This window comes from Acipenser ruthenus, chromosome 10 (genome assembly GCF_902713425.1).
Source record: "Acipenser ruthenus chromosome 10, fAciRut3.2 maternal haplotype, whole genome shotgun sequence".
In the NCBI taxonomy this organism is placed as follows: Eukaryota; Metazoa; Chordata; class Actinopteri; order Acipenseriformes; family Acipenseridae; genus Acipenser; species Acipenser ruthenus.
Genome location: NC_081198.1, coordinates 49,763,383 through 49,782,985, shown reverse-complemented (window position 1 = coordinate 49,782,985; position 19,603 = coordinate 49,763,383). Strand labels below are relative to the sequence as shown.

Genomic DNA, 19,603 nt, shown 5'->3' with positions numbered 1-19,603 from the left:
TAAAACCCAATCTTTATCTGCTCTGTAATCACCAGTGTATTTGCATCTGCAATATGAGAATATAATAATAATAATAATAATAATAATAATAATAATAATAATAATAATAATAATAATAATTCTATTTAAGGAACTTTCCCCAACTTCGGATACCAATCTGGTTCATTCCCTGATGAATCTCATGGACTGCCTGATGGATGAGTTTACAGATGAATCCAAGATAAAAAGCATGAATGAACGAGATGTCTGCTCATGGCTGGAAGTGAGTTTAACCCTGAGCTTTACAAACTGTAGCTATTAGTATGTGTTTCCTAATAGTACATTTGCAATACTTAATGATTCTGCATCCCTAAAACCTGTGCAGGAAAATGCAAAATACCCTTCTGTTAACTTTTGACATCTGCATTTTACAACACCAAATGGAAAATTACAGTTGGTATAGAAATCAGAAAAAGAAACTTAAATTCAATTTCACCAGCAGATATAACACAGAGCTATTTTAGAGAATAAAATTAATTTGTCCCCCCCGTTAATACCAAGTCATATTTAAGTACTCATTCAAACTTGAACTCAAGGTATAAGTGCAGTAGTTTTAACAATCTTATCATACACTTTGAAATAGGCCATCACATGCAGATGCACACAAAAAAACTTGTTTATTGATATGCAATGATATGTGTATATAAATATATGTGTTCATAAATAAACTGGCTGTTTGCAGGGGATCTTCGTCTTCTCCCTGGTGTGGTCAGTGGGAGCCAGCGGCCAGGAGGCTGGACGCGTAAAGTTTGACAAGCTGGTGCGCGAGATCCTGGAAGGGCCCCTTAGCGAGGAAACGAAGATGCGATTCAACATCCTGCATCACGTGGAGCCCCCAGCCAAGCAGCTCACTGTACCCGTGCCCAAGGAGGGCACCATCTATGAGTACAAGTTCATCAAAGAGGTGGGAGACTTCCACATAACTAACTTGCTCATTTACAGGACTTTGTATCCAGTATTTTACATTGGAAAAACGTCTTTGCCAAATTCAGCATCAGAGTTTGGAAAGATTGTGAAAACAATTCTGTGCTGCATGAGTAATACAGTAAACCTGCATGCCTGAGCATTCAGGATGTACAGTGAAATGATGCTCCCTGGAAGCAGATGAAAGCTGCAGGATTATGCTTGCTTGGCTGCAAGGTTTAATTGCAAGGAGTTAAAAGAAAGGGAGATTAGCGCATGTCTGCTTCTTAGGAAAGACCAGCAGAGCTCAGTGGTAGGAGTAAGGCAAAATCTGCAGGAGAGTGGGCTCTAATTGGATAGCTTCTTCTCATTTTAGATGTAATCCTTCCACACATTTAATGAGATTTTTACATAGCAGTTTATATGAGAAATAATCTGAGTGGGCACACTGACTTCTGCAGCCCACCAGAAAAAGGGTATGTTTTTAAATGGTATTTGTTTATTATTGTAAGAGTTGATTATTATTATTATTATTATTATTATTATTATTATTATTACCATGTCCCAATTAGAACATATCTGTAGCAACTGCACATAAATCAGTTAAGAGTGTTGTGTCTCATTAACAAATACATAAATACAATTCTAAGCATGCAATTCCATATCGTTTCATACTGCTGGTCTCTGCAGTCAGATGCAAAAGATCTGTTGTGAAGCTAAATCCAACTTTATCGTTTTCCAGGGCTTATGATTCATGACTTGATCATTTAAAGTACATTTAGACAGAAGTATCTTTATAAATGTATTGCATTGTATAACTTCATAATACTGGTTTTGAAAGTGTTCATCTCAACAGCCCTGTTTGTAACTGTAAATGTCTTTTTAACTTCCTTGCAAGAAGTTACCGCACTGTCAGGGAGCCTGTGGTAGGTTTGTTCTCCCTGGATTGCCGTGTTAAATACTTTGCCTTCTCGAGTAGGGCTCAGGGAGATGGGAGCTGTGGACTGAAGCTCTGGGATCGGCCCCTGCGATTCCGCGGGATGTGCAGTTTAATGAAATCATTGTGCCCACCCTGGACACAATCCGATACACAGCACTGATGGAGCTCCTGACAACACATCAGAAGCCAGCCGTGTTCATTGGGCCTACAGGCACCGGCAAGAGCGTCTACATTATTGTAAGTGTCAATTAGCAGTTTAAAGGTGACCTTTCTCTTTTAATAAAGTGCTCTGGCTTCCCGAGAACATATTTCTTTGCAAAGAAAGAAAGAAAAGTGCAGTGCTAAACTGTGCCTTCAGATGGGTCCAAGAAGTAAACCTTATATTTATAATTTTTAAAGCAAGATGCATGTCTTGAGTTTGCCATTTTACCGTAGCCCACTGACAAATAGCAGTTTACCCCAGACTTCAAGTGCGAAATAAGTTTGCAGTATGTGAATACCATCTTACCCTGTAAAGCCCAGAGAGGTATGTTAAGCATGGCAACCCATGGTAAATGCATAGTGTACCCATGGGAAAAGATGCAGCACATTAAAGAGTGCAAGTTTCATTATGGGGTGTAAAGATTGCAGTCCTAAAATCTAAGGCCCAGCATTGTGTGTGCAGTAAAACATATAGGAATTGGGATATGCATGCACATCGAGGTCCGCCACAAACACAATTTCTAGTATGAAATGTCTGTGGTCTGATATAGTCTATTAACGTCAGAGCACAAATATGACAGCCCTAAAGCCAGTACCCCTCATCCATGGTTAATATTGAGACCAGAGTCCAGTGTCTCGAGAAGCTGGCTATAGTAGATTCAGTTGTGAAATTCCGGCTCAGCCTGCAGACTTGATATGAAAATGCCTGCAGTGCAAATCTCTTCAAAATAGTTAAACCATAATTCCTGTTTGAATTGAAGCTCTATTCTGGAGTTCTTCCTGGAACGTCCTATTTTTATGTAGCCATTTTGTCTTTATCTGTGTAACTTTTTACTGACCTAATTTACGGTGTCTAGCACAAAGCCAGGCTGACTCTTGGTGATAAATGAGCTTGCGACTAAAACTGATGACAGTATATACACTGGTAACTTGCCTTTGGCACTAAAGAAATTGATGGCTGAAATAAATCCAAGAAAGAGATTGCGTGTGTTTCGTGTATGTGTTTTAAGCTCAATGGCGAGATTACAAGAAAACTTTTTTTAAAATTCTGAGATGAAATGCTTGCTTAAAAATCCATCTCATTTGCAGCTCCATTGATTAACCGTCAAGCCTGACTCTTTATTTTGTAAATACACTCCACCCTCATCAAACCGCTGTTTTCCATTGCATTAGAATTGGGCGTTACATCATTCTTATTTTTTTTTCCCTTAAACTGCAAGGGATGAATGTTATGGAAACCAAACATGTATTGTGTATGTTTATGGCAGGTGAAGACAGTGGTTACATATGATTTACGTCCCATGATGAGCAATGTCATAGGTTTGTGGCTCTGGCAGAATGAATATAATATTAATCATCCTTTTTATGAAATGGCTTTTGGTTGGTTTTGTGGAACTGGATTTAATATATTTACCTTTCTAAATATTGATATTGAACCTTTGCCTTTCATTTACAATTAGTTATCTTAGGTGTGTCAAGCACATTATACAGTATATTGATGTTGGGGCTTTCCTTATAGGATTTCCTGTTAAAACACCTGGACAAGAATGTCTACAACCCTCTGCTCATCAACTTCTCAGCCCAGACCACTGCAGCGCAGACCCAGAACATCATCATGTCCAAGTTGGATAAGCGGAGGAAGGGGGTTTACGGGCCCCCTCTGGGCAAGAAAACGGTATTTAATTTAATTCATTCAATAGCAATCCAGCACTTTGGGCTAGAGGCTCAAAGCTCAAAGCTCTTTACTCCAAATCATCATTAGCATTAGAAAAGCAAAAAAAAACCTGTTACATTGCCAAACCAGAAATTTGAAATGTGCTAATGCCGCTTTGAAGTAAATAGCTTTGACAGTCTGGCTCATTGCATCCATATGATCTGAGATGAGTCAGTCCGCTAGGTCTGACTGGTTCCTCTGTTGTGGGCTGAGTGCAGGTGGTGTTTGTGGATGACGTGAACATGCCCGCTCGGGAAGTATATGGCGCCCAGCCCCCTGTCGAGTTGCTCCGTCAATGGCTAGACCACTGGAACTGGTACGACCTGAAGGACTGCTCCATGATAAAACTGGTGGATATCCAGATTATGTGCGCCATGGGGCCACCGGGTGAGTGCATTTTCTGGTCTTGGTTTTAATGAAATGCATGGTTTCAAGACCCTAAACATGCAGTGAAGCCCCAGCTCCTGAGTTCAGACAATATCAACAATGTCAGAACTGCAGTGTTAACAGTGTCTGGGCAAACCCTCCCTAGTATTCAGATTGGGACACTGGCATAAAAGGGCACATAAGCTTTATGATTCATAATGTTTCTTTGTCATTTTCAGGTGGTGGCAGAAACCCAATCACTCCTCGTTTCTTACGCCATTTCAACACTGTTACCATCAATGAGTTTGATGAGAAATCCATGTACACCATCTTCTCCAGGATTCTAGACTGGCATCTTGCCATACGGTACACTGCTATTACTACTGCCTCTGCTACGTCTAATACGACTACTACCACTACTATTACTTCGACTACTACTACTTCTTATTCCTCTTCTTCCTCCTCTTCTTTTTTCTTTAATCATAGTACTTCTTGTTTTTTGTTTCTATGGGTCTATTTTTTTTTTTTAAATGAGCAATTGTTGTTCTTATTATTATGTGACACATGTACAAATGCACTGCACCCAAGCCTTACATGTGTTTTTCTTGCACACAGGTTCAGCTTTCCTAATGAGTTTGCAGTGGTGACTCCTCAGGTAATCCATGGCACCATGGCAGTGTACAAGGAGGCCACCAAGAGCCTGCTGCCCACGCCTACAAAGTCTCACTACCTCTTCAACCTGCGTGACTTCTCCCGTGTCATCCAGGGCATCTGCCTTTCCAGACCCGAGACAATGGACTCTCCAGTGGCCATCAAGCGCCTCTGGGTTCATGAGGTAAGGTTTTCACTCGACCACCCTCCACTGGCATCTTATATGTGCATTTTATTTTAGCATCTGTCTTCTAGCATCCGATTATTATTTTCATATTGGTATACTTCATCTTCTGCACATTTAAAACAAAAAAATATAAATATATATATATATATATATTGACAGGTGATGCGTGTGTACTACGACCGTCTGGTGGACGGTCCGGACCGTGCCTGGCTGGTGGGCTACCTGCAGGAAGTAATGAAGAGCCACATGCGCGAGGACTTCCACCAGCTCTTTCAGCACCTGGACATCGACGGGGATGGGAGGGTGACAGAGGACGACCTGCGCAGCCTGATGTTCTGCGACTTCCACGACCCTAAGGGAGAGGACCGCAACTACCGCGAGGTGAGCAACGCAGACCAGCTACGCCAGGTGGTGGAGTCACACCTGGAGGAGTTCAACAACCTCAGCAAGAAGCCCATGAACCTGGTCCTGTTCCGCTTCGCTATTGAGCACGTCTGCAGGATCTCGCGGGTGCTCAAGCAGCCCCGTGGCCACTGTTTGTTGGTAGGGGTGGGTGGCAGTGGACGGCAGTCTCTGACTCGCCTTGCCGCCCACATGGCAGATTCTGAGCTCTTCCAGGTGGAGCTTGCCAAGAGCTACGGCTCCAATGAGTGGCGGGAGGACCTGAAGCACATCTTGCGCAAGTCGACGGAGGGAGAGTCCCATGGCGTCTTTCTCTTCACCGACACCCAGATCAAGCAGGAATCCTTCCTGGAGGATGTCAGCAACCTGCTGAACACAGGTGAAGTGCCCAACCTGTTTGCTGTGGATGAAAAGCAAGAGATCTGCGAGCGCATGCGGGTGCTAGACCGGCAGCGGGATCGTGACAATCAGACAGATGGCACCCCCCTGGCTCTCTTCAACATGTTCCTGGAGCGCTGCCGTAGTCAGCTGCACGTGGTGCTGGCCATGAGCCCCATAGGGGACACCTTCCGAGGCCGGCTACGACGATTCCCTGCACTTGTCAACTGCTGCACCATCGACTGGTTCCAGGTACAACTTCCACTGTTAGCTAACGTGCCTGTTAACTGTGTTAGACACTTATTCTATTTGTCACACTGCCTCAATGTTTTTATCTGTCTTCATCTGTCTTCAACCTCCTGGTTACAAGCCCTTTTTTATATAAATACAAGGATATTCATTTAGCATTTTTATTTACATAGACAAAATTTGTTGGGATATAAATTCAATCTGAAAAGTAAAATGGTAAGTGAACAAAAATCAGTAGGCTATAGCCACAGTACAGTACAGTCTCAGTTAAGAAGCAGAAGTGATGGTTTTAAAGTGTGTCCATGTGTGTGTTTATCCCGTGCTGCTCCTGGTTTCAGACCTGGCCAGAGGACGCCCTTCAGGCTGTAGCCTCTCGTTTCTTGGAAGACATCGAGATGTCGGAGGACACACGCACTGGCTGCATCGACATGTGCAAGAGCTTCCACACCTCCACCATCACACTGTCCTTGCGCTTCCGCACAGAGCTGCAGAGGCACAACTACGTCACCCCCACCTCTTACCTGGAGCTTATCTCCACCTTCAAGGCTCTGCTCGAGAAGAAGAGAAGGTAAGGCAATCGGAATGTTTTCATAGGTTTGTCTTCTTACCACAGTCTGGTGCACTGAATATATATCATTTTTTTTTATTTTGTGATTAATTTAATCTTAATTAATTTGTTCAACATTTTTCTGTGTTGCTTTAAATTAGCGGAGCACAACTCTGGCCCCAGTGATCTATTCTAGTCCTAGTCTTTATTTTAAGCAGGTTCTAAATTAGTTAATTGAACTTGCTAAGGTTATTTATTTATGTATGTGTTCATGTATTTATTTTTATGTAATGTTTTTCAAAGCCTATAGTGCATAGGCTGGCCATTGTGTGTCTGATACCTCTCTGGCATGACCCTCGGCTCATTATTTTGCATGATTTTTGTCATCCTTTCTACTGATTTCATTTTTTTTTTGTCCCCCCACCCCTCTCCCCAGCGAGGTGATGAAGATGAAGAGGCGCTACGAGGTGGGTCTGGAGAAGCTGGAGTCAGCAGCCGCCCAGGTGGCTACCATGCAGATAGAGCTGGAGGCGCTGCAGCCACAGCTGAAGGTGGCCAGCAGGGAGGTGGACGAGATGATGGTGATCATTGAGAAGGAGTCCATTGAGGTGGCCAAGACCGAGAAAATCGTCAAGGTGGACGAGGCGGTAGCCAACGAGCAGGCCATGGCAGCCAAGGCCATCAAGGATGAGTGTGACGCTGATCTTGCCATCGCCATGCCCATCCTGGAGTCTGCTCTGGCTGCTCTAGACACGCTCACCACGCAGGTATGCAGTACTGGCGCTACTCCAACTGACTGATATTAATTAATGAATAATAGAACAAAATGTTCAGCTCACACTGATCAGTATTAAAAATGATCTTTTTGTGACACACTGATCAGGAGTGAGCTGAACAACGTAGGGCCTCAATACAGTCATCCCTTTTATCATTTAAATCCATCTTTCTGTCATTTTCCACCAGGAATGATTTATTGACTTCACTACAGACACATTCATAAGGGGGTCTCCCAAAGAGGAGGTTTAAACATTTTACATGACAGAATTTTGCCATTTAGCTGCCATATCTAGACAATGGACTAATTGGGATATATTCCTTTATTATTTATGTACCTGCTATATTTGAATATGAGGCTAGGAGAACGGCTAGAATGCCACACATTCTAGTATGTCAATGTCAGTATATAATACGTAGCTGCTTGTGTGTTTCAGGACATCACAGTGGTGAAGTCGATGAAAAGCCCTCCTGCTGGAGTGAAGGTGGTGATGGAGGCAATCTGTATCCTGAAGGGGATCAAGCCAGACCGTGTCCCAGACCCCTCGGGCTCAGGCAAGAAAGTGGAGGACTTCTGGGGTCCTGCCAAGAAGCTGCTGGGGGACATGAAGTTTCTGCAGTCCCTCCACGAATACGACAAGGACAACATCCCCACGGCCTACATGAGCATCATCCGCAAGCAGTACATCACCAACCCCGAGTTCGTGCCCGAGAAGATCCGCAACGCCTCCACTGCTGCGGAGGGGCTCTGCAAGTGGGTCATTGCCATGGACTCGTATGACAAGTAAGAGCTTACACTTGGTGTGGGTGTGGAGGTTACTCCACGAGGGGAGGGGGCCCTTTACTTACAGTGAGTTGAGCAATAAAAAACACTATTTACATTTTAGCAGACTTGAGAGGGTAAAAGGAACTGTTAAGCCCATTCAATTTCCTTTTCTGTATTCAGATCTGCAGCACTGTACAGTCATCTATTTTTATTGCTATTCATTTGAAACTTTACACACAGGTATGGTAAAAGATGTACCCATTTGGCCAATATACTGAAGACACTGCTGAGCTGAGCAGTCACACAGCAGTTCAGTGCTTCAATTAAGATGTCAAAACAAAAAGCTCTTGGCAGTTCAAAGGACAGGGCTGTTAACCCCAGCACCTTTCCTAACACCAGTGTTGTTCGAAGTCTGTCACTGCACTAAGGCATCCTTTTAATTTCCATAATCTTCTAAATGGCGATATCAGGGTCTCCCAGGCAATGACAGGCTGTAGGTGTCTGGAAGAAATGTCTTGCTTGTTTACAGAGTGGCGAAGGTGGTGGCCCCAAAGAAGGAGAAGCTGGCCGTGGCAGAGGGAGAACTGAAGGTAGCCATGGAGGGTCTACGAAAGAAACAAGCCGCTCTCAAAGAGGTCCAGGACAAGCTGGCCAAGCTGCAGAGGACACTGGAGTCCAACAAAACAAAGAAAGCTGACCTAGAGAACCAGGTACTGCAAAGAGGCTAAGGATCTGATGGACATACATGGAGGATGGACCCTCCAGGCCAAGGGTAGTTAAGGCACTTTGGCATTGGAGGGATACGTGGTGGGGTTAAAACAGAGAACTTTAGTTTCATGTTGACGTCTTTTTCCAAGTCTTTCCAAGCATACTCCTTGCCTTTATTCTTTCCTGCAGGGATTCTTAATGTTGACTTTGTACCTTGGTATAGCGTTGTGTGATTGTGCCTCCCAGGTGGACCTGTGCAGTAAGAAGCTGGAACGAGCAGAGCAGCTGATCGGTGGGCTGGGAGGAGAGAAGACCCGTTGGAGTGTGACAGCCAAACAGCTGGGGATTCAGTACAACAACCTGACTGGAGACATCCTCATCTCTTCTGGGATCGTGGCATACCTGGGAGCCTTCACCTCCATCTACAGACAGGTACATAATTAAAAAACACAACAAAAAGGAACCATTAAGCCTTTACTCGGATCTATAAAACTGTACAGAGTCCTGTTCATTATTACTATAAAGTCAATTGATTTACCAGTCAAGTGTCTCATTTTCTCTCCAGTTACCATCTCTTCTGGTCGTTTGTATTCACGAACAGATACAAATAAGCTAATTAATAAATGAGAGCTGCAATTTTTAACTTATGAGTTATTTAAGAATTTAACTGTATTTCGTAGTATTGAAATTACAAAGGTGCTTTGAAATGGTAAACATTCTAGTAGTGAGCTATTTCTATTTTGTATTATTATTATTTATGTATTTCTTACACACTTAATATATATATTCAAATGTGATCTTTCAGACATTTACAGGGTAATTCAGTTGGTTTTAAATAAATTGCTAATGATGAAAATATAGAACCCAATACTCTTAAAAGGGTGGGGCATTAAAGGATACAGCAAATTTCCCTTCACTTTAAATTCTCACAGCCGGTTGCAGGTTGCATCTGGTGGAACGTGTTCTTTGATGTGACAGTTTCATGCCAGATAGTTTAATATTTAATGAGAGATCTTAGTGAAGTTCATTCACAGGACAGGAGCAAGGGCTGTGAGGTGTAAGCCCTGGGACTTGAAATAGGAATTATGTGCTTGTGACTTTAGGAAGATGACATGCATTCCCCTTGGCTCGCGAAGAGCTGCCCTCACGGAGGTGAGACTGAACCAATCGGCCTCCAAGGTTGGGAGCATCGATGCTGCCCCAAGGGGGAACCTGGAATGATAGAGATTGTTAAAAACCTTCCTCTCGGAAGTTGAGGCCAATTTCTCTGAAGTTGTTGATATTTACTTTTTTTTTTATTAAGAAAGACACCTTCGTTGCACTGTGAAAAAGTAAACTGAAGATATTTTATTATACAGCCATGATAATAATGCACGCAAATAATAAAAATTACACTCCAATTGTGTTTTTTCTGCTGTTCAAAATATTGATTAAGGTGTTTATTTATACATTATTATTGCGATCCCCACTTTTTAGTACAAGATGTGAACAGTTAACACCAATCAATTGGAGAGAAGTAACTAAATGATATTTGCTGTTCAGCAGTATCAACAGCGTTAAGCTGTAGATATAAATAATAAGATCTTAAAGTTATATTGCATTAATGTGGCTGTCAATGTGTATCTATTTTAGACTCAGGCATGTGAGTGGGCTGCTCTGTGTAAAAGCCGTCACATCCCCTGTTCGGAAGATTTCTCCCTCATGGGCTGTCTGGGGGAGCCTGTGAAAATCCGTGCCTGGAACATTACGGGCCTGCCCTCGGACAGTTTCTCCATTGACAACGCCATCATCATCTCGTAAGTGTCCAGTGCAGCCTGAGCGGGACATGCACCACTGAGAAGTGGATAAAAGCATCTGGAACAGGTTTCAGGTTAACCTGTAAATAATATTCAATTGGCACATATTTTACCCTAATAACTGGAAGATTACCCCCTCCATAGTAAATGCATTACATTTTCAATCTGTTTGCCTTCTGTCCCTGCAGTTACTGCATCCCCCCAGCTCTGCCAATGTGACAAACATTACCGACACTGACAATTTACCAAACGTTACCGACGCAGACAATTTACCAGACATTACCGACAATTTACCAAACATTACCGACACCGACAATTTACCAGACATTGCCGACAATTTACCAGACATTGCCGACAATTTACCAGACATTGCCGACAATTTACCAGACATTACCGACAATTTACCAGACATTACCGACAATTTACCAGACATTACTGACAATTTACCAGACATTACTGACAATTTACCAGACGTTACCGACACCGACAATTTACCAGACATTACCGACAATTTACCAAATATTACCGACACCGACAATTTACCAGACATTGCCGACAATTTACCAGACATTACCGACAATTTACCAAACAGTACCGACAATTTGCCAGACATTACCGACAATTTACCAGACATTACTGACAATTTACCAGACATTACTGACAATTTACCAGACATTACTGACAATTTACCAGACATTACCGACACCGACAATTTACCAGACATTGCCGACAATTTACCAAATATTACCGACACCGACAATTTACCAGACATTGCCGACAATTTACCAAATATTACCGACACCGACAATTTACCAGACATTACCGACAATTTACCAGACGTTACCGACAATTTACCAAACAGTACCGACACTGACAATTTACCAGACATTATCGACAATTTACCAGACATTGCCGACAATTTACCAAACAGTACCGACACCAACAGTTTACCAGACATTACCGACAATTTACCAGACATTACCGACAATTTACCAGACATTACCGACAATTTACCAGACATTACCGACAATTTACCAAACAGTACCGACACTGACAATTTACCAGTTCATACCTATAAAAGGTTAATGTCTTCATACATGAAAAAATGAAGACATTGAGGAAGACTTTTAGTATTACTTAAAAAATAATAACACACAAAAAGCTGCAAGAGATCTGAACAGCGGCATTATACATTTTTCATGATTCATCAGCACCAAGGAAAACATTTTAAAAGCCTTTTTCTATCCAAAGCCTGTTTAGAAATATATTTTTTATGTGTATTACAATGTAGAGTCAATGTAGAGGCAAAATAATTAATTTATTGATTTAAGAAATATTCATACATAACAAGATAGCTGTGAAGAAGGCAGCAGAAATTAGCAGCTCTCACTAATTCCACTGCTGCTTCAAAGTCTGTCCTGATGAGTGTGTCAGTTTATACTCTCAGGGACTAGTCTTCACTCTGAAGTCACACTCAAGAGAAGGCTTTAGGTTTATCTGTTTTAGTTTTCTTACCTTTGATATAAAAAAAAAAAAAATCATCAACTACTGTATTTAACAAACCTTTTTACTTTAGTCTGCAAATTGCATTTTTTTTTGTGTGAATAAATATAAAGCAGTTGCCATGAATGTTTCTTACAATTTTTTGAAAACTGTACTGTTTTGTGCTCTTGGTAAAGCTTGACAACTATATACATAGACACTATATTAGCTTAAAGTACACGAGGAAACTGGTACTTTTTGAGAATACCTTATATTGTTGCAAATACCTAAAGTTGGACAGAAACCTACTGCTTTTACCACCTGTAAACCCAATATCTCCCTTTTATTCTCTTTTCAGGAATGCTAGAAGGTGGCCTCTGATGATAGACCCCCAGGGACAGGCCAACAAGTGGGTGAAGAACATGGAGAAAGCCAACACCCTCCACATCATCAAACTGAGTGACTCTGACTTTGTGAGAACACTGGAGAACTGCATTCAGTTCGGCACACCTGGTGAGCAGTGCAGAGCTTGTAGTGTTTGAAATCACCTTAAGATGGCACACTTTACCACAAAAGAGGCTGGTATAAAAAAACATGGCTACTAAGTTAAGGGAGTAACTAGGTAAGAGAGCTTTTAGAGGCAGAAGATTCAAAATGGTAAGGTGGTAGTCAACAACACAGTCATTTTATAAAACCCCAATGACCCAACCCCAATATATATATATATATATATATATATATATATATATATATATATATATATATAGACAGACACACACACACTCACACACACACGTTTCAGTTACAAATATTTGTTTTCTGTTCCCTGTTCTTTTAAGTATGCATAACCTTTGTGGTTTCAGTATAGCTTTTGGAAGTGCTATACAATGAGAAACTATAATGGTGTGCAATTATCTAATGCTAACGCGGTAGACAATGCTATGAACATATGTTTGTCTGTTTTTTTTATGTTGCCAAGTACTGCGGTGGTATAAATAAAATACCAAAAGCCTTAAAAAATGTCTTACTATTAATATTCATGAATATTTGTAACTTAGGAAATTTGCTAAAACAGGGCAACAGTTGTGAAACCCTTGCTAAATGTTATGCATCAGTGCAAATGATGGACGCCAGCCCGTGCTGATCTCTGTCTCTTGTTTCTCTCTCTGTCTTTCTGTGCTGTGTTCACAGTCCTGCTGGAAAATATTGGGGAGGAGTTGGACCCCATCTTGGAGCCGCTGCTGCTCAAGCAGACCTTCAAACAGGGGGGCAGTGTCTGTATCCGGCTGGGAGACTCCACCATAGAGTACGCCCCAGACTTCCGTTTCTACATCACCACCAAGCTGAGGAACCCACACTACCTGCCCGAGACCTCCGTCAAGGTCAGCACCACACTGCCTGTGTGGTTTGGGTGCCCCTGTCTGTGTGCACATGTACAAATGTTTTAGCAGTATCTTGAGAACTGCTCATTCAATAGTCTTGAAACTTGGTATGGGCACACCGTATAGGTAGTTCTTGAGGGTTTCAGAATCTGGGACTCGTAGTGTATATATGGCAAGGGAACGTGTATGTTACACTCTCACCACTATTCCACTAGACATCTATAAAAAACAGCAGGATAACCAAAATCTCTTCCACCCATGCCTAATTTTGTTTCTTTTTTTATCCCTTTGTTCCAAAGACGTTCATGTTTATTCATTGTTCCAAAGTGTATTAGGTTTTTCAGCGTGCCAAATTTTAAATCAACAGCCGAGGAAGAGGTGGGAGGTGGGGATGGTCTCTGGTTGACTGCTCTGAAATTTATGATGGCTCTTACAGACATTATCATCGCTAGCGCTTAGTCAATAAAAATCTAATTATGGCTCAGCCATTTATTAGGAGGGAGCATCATGTTATTTAAGCGAGTGACTTTTCAACCCTTTCTTGCCCGTAACGCTTGCTACTTTTTGCCGGCTCCCTCTGGAGCTGTTAAGTGCTAATCGAGTTTATGTGCTGCATGGACGTCCAGGACAGCTGCAGGTCCATTTCAAAATCCTGTGAAAATATGTGACTTGGCCTCTTGTTTCATTTTGTCCCAGTTTTAGCTACTTGTGTGTTCTTGATTGAAACAGTATTCAGGATTCTCAGCGCTCCCATTTAACTGTTTCAAACTGAAACATAAAGTTACAGCTAGCACACAACTACATTTTCTTTGAAAACAGTATATACTAACCAAGATAATAGTTAGAGTCAGATTTAATCAGATTCCCTGCATGCTTTTGCTGTGCTTCCCAGGTGACCTTACTGAACTTCATGATCACCCCTGAGGGCATGCAGGACCAGCTCCTCGGTATCGTGGTGGCACGGGAGAGACCCGACCTGGAGGAGGAGAAGCAGGCGCTCATTTTACAAGGCGCAGAGAATAAGAGGTTCATTAGGATAATCGTGCATGTTAAATGTTAAGAGCGTGTGAGGACTCCAGAACTCAACTCCTCCACACCTGACTCGGAAACTAAACACTGCTTTCCCTTTGACTCACCTGTTTTCTCTGCATTTATCGTGTGATTTCTTCAGAACCGAAACAAAGTATTGGTAATTTATATTAGGTCAATGTAAAAATGCACGTAAGCGATGTATGAGAGAAATTGGGAAAGTTCCACATTGTATTTTATGCATGTATTATTTTTCGCCCTCTGCCCAGGCAGTTAAAGGAGATCGAGGACAAGATCCTGGAGGTGCTGTCATCATCAGAGGGCAACATCCTGGAGGACGAGACAGCCATCAAGATCCTGTCGTCCTCCAAGGTCCTGGCCAATGAGATCACGGAGAAGCAGGCTGTGGCCGAGGTGACGGAGAAGAAGATTGATGCCACACGTCTGGGCTACCGGCCCATCGCTATCCACTCCTCCATCCTTTTCTTCTCCATCGCAGACTTGGCTAACATCGAGCCCATGTACCAGTACTCCCTCACCTGGTTCATCAACCTCTTTACCATGTCCATCGAGAACTCGGAGAAGTGTGACAACCTCGACACCAGGTGAGCACCTCCCAGTAATGTGCAGCTCCACTGTAGCAGCTTGTGGTATAACCATTGATTTTTAACCTCCCTAGACCCCCCCACCCCCACCCCCCCCACCCCCATTGCCTTTTTATTGTCTAATTCATTGTCTAGTTTGGTTTTGATTTAGCAATTTATATTATAGTCTAACAAAAAAACAATTAACAATTGAGATCAATAAATATAAGTGCAGTTTGCCATTCTGAAAGACATAATTGCACCTGAATTATGTATTGCCTCTTAGCCTGAGGGAGGGATCTGTGAAAAAGGAAGAAAAAAAACCAATCATTGCAGGAAAAAAAAATAAAGCAACACAAAGCCTCTATAATCCCCTATACTATCCAAGTTTCCATGGTTGTGTCGAGCATTGATAATGAAATGTTGCTCATGTTTTATGGGTAATTGACCACAGGGCTCTAGTAGGACTAAGTGGTTGGTAATCAAATTATTTTAAGTGTGTATACTGTATGGGGATATACAAACACACTGCACATTTATCCTATTTAATGATGCACTTTTAAGACTGGGCATTATAACAGATGTAGTTTTCATACAGTGTCTGGAAATAGATTGCATCTCTTAGTATGGTTGCAAACCCCCCAGGAGTCCAAGAAACAAGATGCAATGGAATTGTTTGGCTTTGTTTGTATAATCTGCATCATTCAATGCCAACAGTCAGAAAACATGTGTGCTGATTGTCTTAAATCCAGTCCATAATCCATGATGACCCGCAGTAGTACCTCTAAACGCCGCAAGGAGAACAAAAAAATAATTTCTTCTGTGTCTGGTATTAATTAACTCATGGTGTCTCGCTCTCCTGTGTGCAGGCTCCAGATCCTGCGAGATCACTTCACCTACTCTCTGTACGTCAACGTGTGCCGCTCGCTGTTTGAGAAGGACAAGCTGCTCTTCTCTTTCTGTCTCAACGTCAACCTGCTGAAGCATGAGAAGATGGTTAGTGAGCCCACTTTCTCACTTTAACCATCAGTAAAATATATTTGGAATTATTCACTAGAGGCACAGTTCAATTGTTTGGGGAGTATAGTGTATCTTGGAAAAGTATATACAATAAGCATTGGTAAAGTAGTATTAGACCAAAAGTATTAGATCAAGCTTGCCGCAAGTATTCTAAGTTTGATGTAGTCATTTTAATATTGAAAATACCAGCATCCATGTAAGCGGATTCAGAGACTGAGGAGTTTATTCTAAGGTGGCTTTCTTTTGTCCCGCCCCCAGATTGACGACAGCGAATGGAAGTTCTTGCTGACAGGGGGGGTGGGTCTGGATAATCCCCACCCTAACCCCTGCACCTGGCTGCCAACAAATTCCTGGGACGAAATCTGCAGGCTGGACAGTCTGGTGACCTTCAAATACATCCGCAGGGACTTTGAACGACTGAAGGAGGGCTGGAAGCAGGTCTATGACAGCATGGTGAGTTCAGGAACAGAGGTTGTAGATACAGGAGCTACAAACTGTAAATATTTAAATGTGAAAAGGAAAGCTTGTATTTAAGGTCACACAAACAAGGAGAAAAAGTATTTAGTTGTGGCTGTCTGGTAGGACTCAAATGATTCAAACATTAACCAGGTTAGTTGCAGCGACACAAATTGATTTCTGGTATAGATTAATTATATTGCTTAATCGAGCAGGTCGATAAATTCCAGGATCTGAAAAAAAAGAAATGACAAAGTGCCACTATTAGCCATGTATTACCATATTAAGTGATATATTTGGTGCATTAGGATCACTTCATTTAAAGGAAACTAAACCAACTCGAGTGATATAAAGCATATTCAAATAAGCATTTCCCTGTGATACATTCCTTTTTTTATTGTGTTTTAATGGTGTGTCAATAAAACTACAGGGGGATTAATATATAGTTAAAAGACAGTGGTATTTATATATGTGTTAATCATTAACATAGACCCCCATTAATTAACCACCATGGAGATTACCTAAGGTTCACAGTGAGGAGGAAACACAGCTTACTGTCTTAAAGAAAGAAAGAAAGAAAGAAAGGTAGGTGACACTGTGCTGTTGACTGACCGGCTATGTCTTATTGTTACAGGAACCGCATCACGTGCCGTTCCCTGAGGAGTGGCAGGATAAGCTGGGCGAGTTCCAGAGAATGCTGATGATCCGCTGCCTGCGGCCAGACAAGGTAGGACTGCCCGTCACTCATTCCTCACCAACCTAGGGGCCAGGAGCAGAGGCTGAGCACAGCAGCTGGTATTAGAGTGGCACAGACAAGAGCCCGCCAGGAGCAGGGAGACTCAGCCCGGCGTGCAGTCAAGTGTGACATGCAAAAAAAGATAACATTTCTTATTCTGTATTCAGCTCTCTTTCTTGACAGTGCAGCAAACCTCACAAGGGGATTGAGTGTGGGTCAAGGTTATTCTGGTCTTGATCAAATATATGTGTTTCCTTCGTCCGAGTTGGATCAGTTGGAGACGATGGAAAGAAAGACTTTAAAGTAATGCTCTCAAATCTATATGGATTTCAGTGGGATTGCCGTTATTTGTAGGAAGATAGTGTGGCTTTTATTTTACAGTTGCCAGCAAAATTTGAAAATGTGCTTAGAATCTATAAGCAATTCAGGTGTTATGCCTGTGGTATCCATATATTATAAATCGTTACCATAGCACTGCTGCTAAATTTGCCTGAATGCGGAGGCACTGCTGGAAAATTCGGGATTAGGCATCTGTCGGTGTATTGCCCCGCGCCAGGTGTAAAACAAAAAATTCTCAGACAGCATAGAAAATCTGTGTTTTTCCGCGTTACTACGCTGCAAATGGATTCCTAAATCAGAACTGGAGTATCTCAACAGCTTGCTTTCATTCTTTCTTTGAAGCTATAATACAGTAAGCTCTGTTTTCTCCTCACTGTTCTTGTGAATCTTAGGTGGTCCCCATGGTGCAGGAGTTTGTGATTCACAGCCTGGGACGCAAGTTCATCGAGGCTCCCCCCTTCGACCTGGGCAAGGCATTCGGAGACAGTCACTGCTGCGCCCCCCTCATCTTCATCCTCTCCCCTGGCTCTGACCCCATGGCTGCACTGCTGCGCTTTGCTGATGACCAGGTGAGACTGGCATTCATTTCCCCTTTCTTTCCACTTCCTCTTCCATGCGGTTGTTTGAATGCATGTTCTTATTTCTGCTCACTGTGTTTTCCCTGTGTTGCCTCTCCCTGCAGGGTTTCGGCGGTGCCAAACTGAGCTCTCTGTCTCTGGGTCAGGGTCAGGGCCCCATCGCCATGCAAATGATCGAGAAGGCTATCAAGGAGGGCACCTGGGTGGTGCTGCAGAACTGCCACCTCGCCACTTCCTGGATGCCCATGCTGGAGAAAGTCTGCGAGGTAAACCACTCTTAGTAAAACTAAAGAAACTAGACAAACTTTTCAAGTGTCAAGTGCAAAAGCAGAACAGAATGAATTGTTACAGTTCACCCAAACAACAATAAATTACTTGTATTCTGTATAATTCCTCTCGACCGTAAACACATAAAACCTGCATAAAAACACGTGGAGCTTGGAATATAAAACACAGATGTGACACAACCAGACCTCTTGTCCTTTCCACTGTTGATTCCCAGGAGCTGAACCCTGACACTACTCACCCCGACTTCCGGCTGTGGCTGACCAGCTATCCCTCTCCCACCTTCCCTGTCTCAGTGCTGCAGAACGGTGTCAAGATGACCAACGAGGCGCCCAAGGGCCTACGTGCCAACATCGGACGCTCTTATCTCATGGACCCCATCTCAGACCCCGAGTTCTTCAACAGCTGCAACAAGCCGGTCAGCACACAATCAGAGTCTGTCCGTCCGTTTCCCTGTATATCTTTTTATGTTTATCTGTTACAGCGTATCCCCTTGATAGTTTTGTTCTAATGTTTCAATCTATAATTTTGTTTATCTATCTTGGCTAGACTGTGTATACATGTGTATGTATGGAAATCCAATTGGCATCCATTCACCATTCTTTGTCTCTTTGCTTGCCCCAGGGTGCGTTTAAGAAGCTGTTGTATGGGCTGTGTTTCTTCCATGCCCTGGTCCAGGAAAGACGGAAGTTCGGTCCTCTGGGTTGGAATATCCCATATGAGTTCAATGAGACAGACCTGCGAATCTCTGTCCAGCAGCTCCACATGTTCCTCAACCAGTACCAGGTAAGGGTTACCAGGTAAAGGGGATCAGGTAAACCGACAGTACAACACTATCAATTAACCAGAACCAGAATCGTAAACCTAACCCTAACCCTGACCTCTGCACATTGGGGTTAGGGTTTGAGTTAGTTTGCAGTCTGCTCTAAATTGTATAATAATTTTGGGCACAAAGGATCAAAGATGTGCCTATATGTATGTAGGATTTTGTGTAATTGCACGTTATACATCCATGTGGCAGACGAAAACCAAATTCAGATATGTTTGATCTCGGTAGGCTGCAGATGGAAACCAACAGGAATGATTTCAAA

General features: G+C 42.5%; 1 protein-coding gene across 2 annotated transcripts in view; it reads left to right on the top strand.

Moving 5' to 3' along the window:
* The window catches only part of dnah7 (dynein, axonemal, heavy chain 7), a 55,999-nt gene that overhangs the window by 24,350 nt on the left and 12,046 nt on the right, over positions 1–19,603 (top strand). For both annotated transcript variants that reach the window (XM_034013893.3, XM_034013875.3), the window contains exons 33-57: positions 131–262; positions 722–943; positions 1,922–2,119; positions 3,603–3,758; positions 4,016–4,184; positions 4,403–4,529; positions 4,779–4,998; positions 5,161–6,033; positions 6,369–6,598; positions 7,014–7,344; positions 7,789–8,135; positions 8,647–8,827; positions 9,072–9,257; positions 10,458–10,621; positions 12,462–12,616; positions 13,295–13,485; positions 14,378–14,511; positions 14,784–15,119; positions 15,968–16,094; positions 16,377–16,571; positions 17,209–17,301; positions 18,042–18,218; positions 18,332–18,493; positions 18,730–18,930; positions 19,137–19,298. In XM_034013893.3, the coding sequence (XP_033869784.3) occupies positions 131–262; positions 722–943; positions 1,922–2,119; positions 3,603–3,758; positions 4,016–4,184; positions 4,403–4,529; positions 4,779–4,998; positions 5,161–6,033; positions 6,369–6,598; positions 7,014–7,344; positions 7,789–8,135; positions 8,647–8,827; positions 9,072–9,257; positions 10,458–10,621; positions 12,462–12,616; positions 13,295–13,485; positions 14,378–14,511; positions 14,784–15,119; positions 15,968–16,094; positions 16,377–16,571; positions 17,209–17,301; positions 18,042–18,218; positions 18,332–18,493; positions 18,730–18,930; positions 19,137–19,298 (5,469 nt within the window). The remainder of the gene's footprint in view (positions 1–130; positions 263–721; positions 944–1,921; positions 2,120–3,602; positions 3,759–4,015; positions 4,185–4,402; positions 4,530–4,778; positions 4,999–5,160; positions 6,034–6,368; positions 6,599–7,013; positions 7,345–7,788; positions 8,136–8,646; positions 8,828–9,071; positions 9,258–10,457; positions 10,622–12,461; positions 12,617–13,294; positions 13,486–14,377; positions 14,512–14,783; positions 15,120–15,967; positions 16,095–16,376; positions 16,572–17,208; positions 17,302–18,041; positions 18,219–18,331; positions 18,494–18,729; positions 18,931–19,136; positions 19,299–19,603) is intronic.